This window comes from Orycteropus afer, unplaced genomic scaffold (genome assembly GCF_000298275.1).
Source record: "Orycteropus afer afer isolate SDZICR_OR568_19922 unplaced genomic scaffold, OryAfe1.0 scaffold00497, whole genome shotgun sequence".
NCBI lineage: Eukaryota > Metazoa > Chordata > Mammalia > Tubulidentata > Orycteropodidae > Orycteropus > Orycteropus afer.
In genome coordinates, this window is record NW_006922084.1 from 329,098 (window position 1) to 340,327 (window position 11,230).

Genomic DNA, 11,230 nt, shown 5'->3' on the forward strand with positions numbered 1-11,230 from the left:
TTGAACTTGGACTTAAAGCCTCCAAATTGTAAGAATAAACTCCTGTTTGTTAAGGCCATCCCATTTGTGGTATATTCTTGTCAGAGTGGCACTAGGGAACCAGAACAGCTCCTTCCTTCTTCCGAGTCTGTCTTAGTCTGAAAGATCCAATGAAACCTATCCACCATGGTGACCCTGCTGGTATTTTAAATATGACTGTGCATAGCCTCCAGCCTCACAGCAACATGTTCTGTTGTAAATAGGGTTGCTATGAGTAGGAGCCGACTCGACAACACCTAACAACAACTATGTTTTGCACATTTTTTTCCACTGGGTTCTCCATTCATTTGTTGTGCTGGATTAGCATACATTTCTTGTACATTCCAGACATTGATCCTTTATGGTGTCAGATATTGCAAATGTTTTCTTCCAGTCCGGCACCTATCTTTGTCTATGATATCCTTCTTGAACAGAAAATCCTTCATTTTAAAGAAAAAAAAATGTATCTTCCTTTTTTTTCTTTGTATATTGTTTAAGAAATCTTTTCTCATTCAAAACTTGCAAAAGATTCTCCTACATTTTCTCTGACTACCCTTGAAGTCCTACCTTTTACAGCTAAGTTTTTAATTCATTCTGAGTTTCTTCTTAAAATAAAGTACATGATACACTTTCAAGGAGCTCTGGTGTGTAGGGTTAAGGCATTTGGCCACTACCCAAAAAGCAGGTGGTTTGAACCCACCAGCTGCTCCACAGAATTAAGATGGGACAGTTTGCTTCCATAAAGATTTACAGCCTTGGAAAGCCAGTATGGGTCACTATGAGTCAGATTCGCCTTGATGACCAGGAGTTTGGTTTTTTATAGTGTTAGGCTTATTTTCCTACATATGATTAGCCAGTTCTCTTAACTCTGTCTACCAAATATTCCTTTCTTAGCCCAACTGAACTGTGATGCCATTTTATCATGCATAACTTTCCATCTATAACTGATCTGCTTCTTCACTCTATTCTTTTCATTGGAACTATATGTTTATACCTGTATTACCACACAGTTTCTTTTACTATGGTTTTGTAGTATAACACTATCTGGTAGGTACTTTGATGAGTAGTGACTGGGGTCTTAAAAGCTTCCAAGTGGCCATCTAGATGCAACACTGGGTCTTCCCTCATGTACAGCAAAGAAGCATTAAGAAAACCAAGATGATGCATGGATACAATTAATCAAACCAAAGATGCACGGGAACAATTAGTCCAAGGACTAGTAGACCATGTGATCCTCAGCCTATGTGACGATGAGACCAGAAGAACTAGATGGTGCTTGGTTACCACTGTCAAACACTCAGAGAGGGATCAGTGCAGGAGATCCTAGACAGAGTGGGAGAACAATGTGGAACAAAACTCAAAATCATGAAGAAAAAAAAAAAAAGACCAGGTTTACTGGTTTGATAGAACTTGGTGAGACTCCCCTAAGACTATGGCTCCTAATTACCCTTCACGTCTGGAACTGAACTCAGTCCCGTGGCTTCTAGACAAACAATAGACTAGCATACAGGGTGAACATTTACATCAGGTGTGATCAGATCAATCGTGGAAGAACAGAGGGTGGGTAGTGCTTCAAAGGAAAATAGTTCGGGTGTGTATGGGGGGCAGGAATGCATAGGAAGGAAGGGCACAGGGAAGAAGTAATGACAGGGAGGAAGTGGGAAGAGAGCTGTTACATTGTGGGGAATTATAGTCAATGCCATGAAACAAAATATGTATGAATTGCTGGATGGAAAATGAATCTGCTCTGTAAACTTCCATCCACATCACAATAAAAATAAAAAGGGCAATACCCAAGGCAAAACAAAAACAAAACTAGTATCTGCTAGGTAAGTTCCCTTTACTCTTCATTTTTCAAACTTTCCTTAGCTGTGCATGGACTTTTATTCTTCCATGCAAATTTTAAAATTAGTTTGTCAGTTCCTCACCATCTGTAGTCAGGAAGTTGATTGAATGTCACTAAATTTATAGAATCATTTTGAGGAAAATCAGCATATGTGTATGTTTTTCTTCAATCCATGAACGTAGTGTATTACTTTATTTATACTCTTTTATGTACTGTAATAGAATTTTCAAATTTTCTTTGTAAAGATGTAGCAAATTCATTGTTAGGTTAATTAGTAGACAGTGTAACTATGGTAAGGAGCTCTAGTGGCACAGTGCCTAAGGCATTTGACTGCTAATGAGGAGGTCAGAGGTTCAAACCCACCAGTCGCTCAGTGAAAGGAAGATGGGGCAATCTGCTTCTGTAAAGGTTTATTGCCTTGAAAACCTAATGGGGGTCACTATGAGTCAGAATTGCCTCTATGGCAGTGGGTTTTTTGTTGGTTGGTAATTATTGTAAATGAAACTTTATTTAATATTCTAATTAGAAAAACAGTATTGATTTTTTTAATTGTTATTTTATTCATAGCTTTGTTGGAGCCTCCATCAGGACTCCAAACAATGCACATCTTGGTATCTCCCTCCATCAAAGAGGGGAAAGGAAGTTGACCACTCTCCAGCTTCCACCTTTTGTGGCGTAGTGCCTAAGGCACCTGACTGCTAACCAGAAGGCTGGCAGTTCAAACCCACCAGCCACTTCTCTGAAGGAAGATTGGGCGATCTACTTCTGTAGAGATTCCGCCTTGGAAATCCAAATAGGGGTCACTATGAGTCGAATCAACTCGATGGCAGTGAGTTTGTTTTTGAGGCCCTGCCAGAGTCAGGAAAAAAAACAAACTTTTATTGCAAAACGGAGACCTTTAAGTCACAAGGGATGCCAGACCTGGCCTCCTCTGACACTATGAGCCTGAGGGTTGGGATCTAAGCCCTACTTAGCTGGTGGAGTCCCTTGCCCTGGGCCTAATTGGGATTTTGAAACAGAGTGAAACCTCAGAGCTCCTATAGCTCTTGAATGGTGTGGGAGGCTTTCCAATGGTTACATAAGGAGGGCCTGGGGGTGTTTCTTTGTCCTGAGGTTCCTTGTGTGCCCAAGTTGACTGGTTCCCAGGGTGTGCTTGTACTTGGGAGAACTGGGTGATCAGGGTGCTTGGATAGTGCAATAAAGCACTGTTGTTGTTGTTGTTATTTGCCGTCGAGTCAAACCCGACTCATAGCGACCCCTCCTTGGGTTTTCAAGGCAGTATCATTACAGAAGTAGGATTGCCCAACCTTCCTTCCGAGGAGTGGCTGGTGGGTTTGAACCGCCAGCCGTCTGGTTAGCAGGCAAGTGTCTTAGCCACTATGCTACCAGAGCTCCCGCAATAAAGCACTAGATAAAAAAAAAAAAAAAAAGGCACTAAATTTGAGGATCTTGCTCATGTTTGCCAAAATGAAGAGATTAAGAATGAAGAGAAGGAATTCCAAAGCATGAATTACCTGCATAAAGGAAGAGTGGGTTAGCCTGCAGTAGGGAATGGCGGGCAACAGGGCCAACTGGAAACACAGGCCTCCCTAGACGCTACTCAGTCTCAGTTGATTCTGGCCAAGCAGCAATGAAAGCCCAGTTTCCCCTTCTCTTTAGATATTTTAGGAGAAGGCCACAACTCATATTACAGGTAAAATAAATCTTGATTGTAAGATGTTGACAATGAATTCCAATTTGTAAAAGGATTGGGTGGACCAAATGAGTTACTTCTGTGCGCTGGATTTATTTCATAATCTGTCTGTACCTCCTAGTCTAAGAAGATCTCAGGCAGAGGGGACAATAGAGAAGTAACTGCATGCCAGCTGTGTACCCAACCCTCCTAATCCCTTTCTCCTCTCCACCCCCTACCCTATGTTAACTTCACTTGGTTGGGTTCCACTGCAGCCAGTTTGGACTCCAGCTTTGTGAGTTCAGAAACTGGGAAAAGAAAAGGAAGGTTGAGTCTTGAGAGGTGTGGGCTGGACCCAGCTCATAAAGCCTTGAGAATGCCCAAGGGACCAGCAGTCTAAGTGGACTGAAAAGTGGTCTACCAGTTCCCTTGAATTAGTTTGGCCCTGGAGCCACTCCAGCTCTTCCTGTTGTCCCCTTGAGTGGAGCAGTGTTTGCGGCTAACCAACTCAGATGAGGATGGTGCCAGAGAGTCCATATCCTGGCCCTAAACCAGTCTCCCATGGTGTCTTAGACCAGGTTCCCTGGAAACAGACTCTAAGGCGGAGAGATGCACTGAAGGTTTTTGACCGAGCCGTGTCAGGAAACCCTGTAAGAAAGTGAGGAAGGCAGAACTGGGCAGAGGGAGAAGTTGAACTACAATGAGGCTGCAACCAAGATGGAGTTCTGGAGCTGGGATGACCCTTCAGGATTGTTTCAAACTGAGGCACGTGGCCTTTTATCCTGTCTCAGTCACTCTCAAGGTGAAGGGTGGAGGATGAGGGGACAATTGGCAATGTCTAGAGAAATTTTTGGCTGTTACAACTGGGGGAGAAAAGGATACACTATTGGAATCTAGTGAACAGAGGCTGGTAAATATTCCACAGTGTACAGGGCAGCTTGGAACAACAAAGAACTATCCAGCTCAAAATGCCAAGCTTCAAGTCATGGGCCATGGCTGTCCTGTGGGCCAATCCCTGAGGCTTAGCAAGATTCCCAGTGAGGTGTAGCTGTGAGCTGCCAGGAGCTTATGGACAATAGTGTGTTTGCCTTAAAGAGGGACCCGAAAAACAAAACCAAACCCGTTGCTGTAGAGTCAATTCCAACTCACAGTCATCTACAGAACAGAGGAGAGCTGCCCCAAAGGGTTTCCAAGGCTGTAAATCTTTACAGAACCAGATTGCCACATCCTTCTTGCACAGAGCAACTTGTAGAGTCACACTGCTGACCTTTCAGTTTGCAGCAGAGCGCTTAACCACTGTGCCACCAGGGCTCCTCGAAGAGAGTCTAAGCAGAGCAGGAAGTCCTCTATCTGGCCCTTCAGACGTTCTAATAAAATAACTAATCACGTTCAGGTCACTGCCCTTGGGCTTGACATACATTATCTCATTTATGCCTCCTGGAAAGCGCAGAGGTGGATTTTATGACCCCCATTTTATACAATCAGAGCCTGAGACTCAGAAGGTTAATGACTAACTCAAGGTCACTGAGCTAGTAATTGGTGGAGCTAGAATTTGAATCCAGGGCTGTCAGACACCAAAGTCTGGTTATTTCTCAACCAGGAAGGACAGCTTTGCTAAAGCAAGAGCAGGACACAGACAGGAGAAAGGGGCCACAGAGCAGACTCACCGTGTGCTGATACAAAGCGCAGCTCCCAAGCAGCACCGAGCAACCTCGGAACTACGGTGGATTCTAAGCAAATACCAGAGGCCGGACCCTGAGCTTAGGATTCCTGGGGAGGGGCCTCCTGCCACTGTCACATCCACAAACGCTAATCCCTCCCATAAAAGAGGACTTTTTTTTTTCAGTCTCTTCAAGGAGAATGCATGGACCTTAGGACTTTGTGTGATAACAACAGTCTTGAAGACATACCAAAAAAGAGACTTCCCAGTAGTCAACTGTATAAAAATAATTTTATTTACTACTGTAAATAAGGTAGTGCAAAGAGTAGTTTGGACCCACAATATTGCATTACTGATTTATTTACTACCTTAGCAGCATACAGTGTACAGACACACCTGCTTTTCTTCTCTTCCTCTTTCACACTTGCACACGCATTCACACGCTCACACACACCCTACTCAGACCTCTGAAAACGCAAGCCCCAGGCAGGCATGGGGGTGCGGGGCAGGATGAGACTACGCGCTAAAGGCTTGTTTTCGGCATATTCCATTGCTGCCGTTCTATTCTAATGGGAAAAGTAGAAGACTACACTTAAATACTAAGAATTTTCTAAAATGTTCTTTTAAGGATTGCAATTGAAAAGTAAACAATCTCCAACAATGTCATCAAATAATGATTCAGAAGCACTATGACCCCAGAAAAAGTCAAGGAGGAAAATGGAAACCCATTTACAAAGCCATGGCCTTCCCTGCATTCTCAGCCTTGTCCTGTTTTTTTTTTTCCCAGGTGCCTTACAACTGCTGGAGTTGGGAAGTCAAAGAGAAGCCTGTCCATGGTGCTTGGAGAAGCAGGGCTGTGGCAAACACATGTAGTAAAATATTACCTAACTTATCAAGCAAGCCACATTATTCTGTTCTCTAATAAAAAAGAATCAACGAGGAACTAAGATTTTTAAAATGCATCTCAGTGTATAAGGATCTGGATATGTCACAGGTCAAACTAGGACAGCCTATACACACAATCACCAGGACTGAGAACTCACCGTGACCCAGTTAAGCTCCCCACATGCCCCTAAGGTCAGGATGTTCCTTGTATGTGTTTCATAACCTTTGGTATATCCACTGTCTGCTGTGGGTACTTCCTTGTAATTTGATTAAAGAAAAAAATGACACCAAGTGCAACATTTGCATCCAGTAGACAAGACCTGTTAAGGAGTTTACCAGTGTAATGCCCTGTCCCAGCTTCCCAATACCAGCTGATGAAGGGAGGATCTCATCTAAAGAGACCTGGAGCGTACAGTTCACCCCCGTGGCTCTGGGTTATTAGTGACCGTCGGCTGGCCCTGATCCAAGGCATGTGCAGCTGAAGTCGTAGCTGGACTTGAAGTGGAAGCAGCAGGCTCTGGGGAGGTCCGGGCTGGTGTTGGAGAAGAACCGTGGGCTGCAGAGACACACGTGCGAGACAGGTGCTGAATACTCACAACAGCATGTTGGGCACCCTCCCACACCTAGATCCTAGAAGCCGAGAAAGGATGCTTCTAGACGGGTCGCTCTGTGATGAACTAGACAGGCCATAGTGGAGTCACCCTCTGGGTTCTTTGGGTTTCGTGGCCCCTTCTGTAAAATGGCAGGTTGGAATAGACGTGCAGTGTTCTAGGATCTCTCATGATCTTACAGCCTGTGAACCCGTAAGTTACTGCATTTTTGTGGTGACTTACTGCTAAATGTTTTGTGGTTGAGTTGTGACTTAGGAGAGCCCATGTGTTACAGAAAAGAACTTGTCCATAGGGTTTTCTTGGCTGTAATCTTTAAAGAAGTAGATTGCCAGGCCTATTTCCTGCATGGTGCCAGGGGGTCAGTTCAAACCACCAACCTTTTGGTTATCAGCTGAGCACAAACCATTTGCTTTGCACCCAGGGACCTACCAGCTAAATATTTTAATTAAAAACAAAAACTAAAAACCTCTTCTGATCTGTGGGCTGTGGTCGTATCTTTTTTTTTTTTTTTCCCCTCCCAAGGTGCTGATGCAATGCAAGCTATACACTGTATCAATCAACTAGAAAGAAGTACTGGTTTTCCTCATGCTCTTATTCCATTTAGATGATGCACCAAATTTAGTTTAAATGATTTAAATGAACGTGTGTAAAAGTCTGGAAAACATAATTAGTAGGTTTACTAATCAATCTACCTTTAGTAAGAAAGTTAAACTACCAAAACATTTATGGAGACTTACAACACTTGACTGCTAACCAGAAGGCTAGTGGTTCACACCCACCCACCACTCCTCAGGAGGAAAACTGGGAAATCTATTTCCATAGAGATACCGCCTCAGAAACCCAAGGAGGGGTCGCTATGAGTTGGAACTGACTCGATGGCAGTGAGTTCAGTGAGTTATAAAGTTTTGCACTTTATGTCAGTGGTTTTCAACTGGGGTGATTTTGACCCTCAGGGGACAGTTGGTAATGTCTTGAGACATTTTTTCAGTTGTCACAACTGTGGGGGAGGGGAAAAGGGGTCCTACAGATTAGAGGCCAGGGATGCTGCTAGACATCCTACAATGCACAGGACAGTCCTTGAAACAAAGAATGATCTAGTCCTAAAGGTCAATGACCCCTGCTGTAGGTACGGAGACTAGGAAGTGTCCTGGTTGAGACTGTAGGCTCCGAAAACTACATGTCCTGCTCCCTAACAGTTGTGTGACCTTGAGCAAGTTACCCTCCTTCTGCCTAAATAATGGGGAAAATAAAGGTATTGCATCTCTTTGAGTTATTATAAGGATCAAATGAGTTAATACACATAACATACTAAGCACAGTGTCTCATGCTAGCTGGTACTCCAGAAATGTTACCTATTAACACTAGTGACCTGGTTTACCATGGAAATGTGTTAAGATGTATTAATTTCTGGTGCGTGGCTCACAGGATTGATGGAAGAGGTATATTTGTTTCTGGGATGCCTGAAGTTCTCTTTTAGGTCCCAGTAGCATAGTGTCTAAGGCACTTCACTGCTAACCCGAAGGCCAGTGGTTCAAACCCACCAGCCACTCCTTGGAAGGAAGGTTGGTTAATCTACTTTCGTAGTGATACCATCTTGGAAACCCAAGGAAGGGTCACTATGAGTCGGGGCTGACTCAACGGCACATAACAATAACAGCCTATGGAAGGAGTGGTGCGATGATTAACACGCTCAGGTGCTAACCAAAGGTTAGATGTTCAAGTCTACTCAGAGGCACCTCAGAAGAAAGGCCTGGCCATCTATCTACTTCCAAAACATCAGCCGCTGAAAAACCCCAGAGAACACAGTTCCACTGTGACACACAGGGGATCAGCAGACGTTGGAGATGACCATGGGTACTTGGTGATGAAACTCTGGAAAGGTTTTATCTGGGAGTCAGATTGTCAACACGTGGTAGTATCTTCTGAAAATTGATACATTTGGGAACTTTTCACAGTGACCCCATCTACTGACAATTTTCTAAGACTGAAAGTTTTTCTGAGCTTAATTAAAGCCACCACTTAAAGGCAAGCTACCAGCTGTTTTCACAAACTACGGCAGCCACCGCACTAGCCACACATCACAAAACCCTGCAAATTACTCCCCATTTCACAGATGAAGAAACTACGGCTCAAAGGAGGTAAGTAACTTGCCCGAGATCCCCCAGATGGTAAATGTCAGAGCTTGTGGGATGCTTGCACTTTCTGACTTCAAAGACCGCTGTTTAAATAGGCTCCAAGTCAAACCAAAACAGTTGTTGTTGATTCCAACTCATGGCAACCCCATGAGTGTCAGAGGGGACTGGGCTTCCTCAGGATTTCAAGGGCTGATTTTTTTGTAAAGTAGATTGCCAGGCCTTTCTTCTGGGGTGCCTCTGTGTAGAACTGAACCTCCAAACTTTTGGCTAGCAGCTGAGCATGTTCAATGTTTGCACCACCCAAGGCCTCTTTTCAGATTACTGGGGCCTAAAAGAGGACTTTGGGCAACCCAGAAACAAACACAGTCCCATCAGTCCAGAACTGATACAACTTAACAGCTGGCTTGGTTTGGTACGGAGCCTATGACTTTGAAGTCAGCATCCAACAGCTCTGACATTTACCATCTGGGGGATCTTGGGCAGGTTATTTACCTCCTTTGAGCTTTAGTTGCTTCATTAGTAAAATGCAGAGTAATCTGCAGGGTTCTGTGATGTGTGGCTTGGGCAGTGGCCTAGTCTGTACAAAACAACTGTTACCTTGTCTTTAAGCGGTGGTTTTAATTTAGCTCAGAAAAATTTTAGTTTTAGAAAATTTTCAGTAGATGGGACCATTGCAAAAGGTTCCCAAGTATCTAACATGAAATGTATCAACTTGCAGAAGACGCCATCACATCTTGACAATCTGACTCCTAGATAAAACCCTTCAAGAGTTTCATCACCAAGTACCTATATGGTCATCTCCAAGGGGTCATTTTGGGGCATTCAGGAATGGGTCCCATTCAGGAATGGCTTCTCTGGATACCAGGAGGAATGTTTTCTTGGTCCTCCTCTGATGCCTACAGATCTTACAGATCCAGAAGACCTCTCTGAAAGAATGGGGCAGACGAAGTGTTGTCCAGTGATGTGAGTCTCTAGGGCCATTAAGCCACCAGGTGGCAGATGATCTAACCACAGCAGGGAAGACAAGGCCAGGGTTGCAGTACAGAACCATTTTATTGGCATCACAAGATCTGGCCCTGGGCAAGGCTCATGTTTGCCACTGACAAACAGGTGACCTTGGAATAAACACTGAATGGCAGAATCTCCTACAGCAGCCTCCATTCCCCATCAATGAGTTGTCTGGATTAGATGGTGTGCAAAAACCCTTTTGGCTATAAGATTTTTATTTCCAATGACCTCTGAGGAAGTTAATTGAGTTGATCCAACTCATAGCGACCCCTACTTAGGTTTCTGAGGCAGTATCTCTACAGAGGAGATTGCCCAATCTTCCTTCCAAGGAGTGGCTGGGGGGTTTGAACCACAAGCCATTTGGTTAGCAGTCAAATGCCTTAGGCACTACACCACCAGAGCTCCCAATCAAGGACTAAGGGGCACATATTTTTCCTTTTCAAGCCCAGGAAGTGTTTAAATCCATGGGAGCACAGTAAATCAGCAGTTTTCTGATTTTAAAAATAGTGTAGAAAGAATGCACGATTCGCACTGCCCGTATTTGAATCTTCCCATAAGAGCAGCACAAACATGCTCACTGTCTCTCCAGTTTATCATCCGTGTGAGCATTCTCCCCCTTCTACTGGGGAGTCTGCAACCACTGGACAAGCCCCACACAGCTCATCATCATTTTAAAGGGGCCTCTTTGTCTCGCTCACCTGGAATGTCTGCTATTTTTATTACTAGGGTAGAATCAAGGTAACCAAAAAATAAGTGTTTAAAAATTACAGAGTACATTCTACAATCCAATAGAAGTGGTTTTGGGATTACTTGCTGCTTGGGTGACCATTTTCTGCACAGTCATGAGAATAATCAAGCACTGTCCTGGAGTGGCGGAGACAGGGGTTGTAGTCCCTGGGCCAAATGGAGCCTGCAGTCTACTTTTGTATGGCCCGTGAGCCAAGAATGGTTTTGACATTTTTTAACAGTTCAACCAAAATCAAAGGAAGAATAACATTTCATAGCATGTGAAAAATATATGAAATTCAAATTTTAGTGTGCAGAGAAATGTTGTATTGGAAACCAGCCATGTCTATTTATTATTTTTTAACATATGGTCCACGGCTGCTTTCATACTAAAGGAGAATATCAGTAATCAAAGATCATTTTCTAGCCTTTTACAGAAAAAGTTTGCTGACCTCTGTAGGGAAAACATCTGCTTGCCAGCTGATAAGATGGGGGCATAAAAGAGTGAACATGAGGGAATATACTGGGTTAGTAAGGAAGATTGGGCAATCTAAGTCCATAGAGATACTGCTTCGGAAACCCAGAGGGGTCGTTATTAGTCAAATCGACACGACAGCACTGAGTTTCATTTCATTTTTTCAATGAGATGGCACCTCTGGTGGTGCAGGT

The 11,230-nt window shown here is 43.8% G+C and overlaps 1 protein-coding gene across 1 annotated transcript in view; it reads right to left on the reverse strand.

Moving 5' to 3' along the window:
* Window positions 1-6,497: 6,497 nt before the first annotated feature.
* The window catches only part of SEL1L3 (SEL1L family member 3), a 253,483-nt gene continuing 248,750 nt past the window's right edge, over window positions 6,498-11,230 (reverse strand). The window contains exon 24 of the mRNA XM_007955282.1: window positions 6,498-6,637. Within this exon, the coding sequence (XP_007953473.1) occupies window positions 6,498-6,637 (140 nt within the window). The remainder of the gene's footprint in view (window positions 6,638-11,230) is intronic.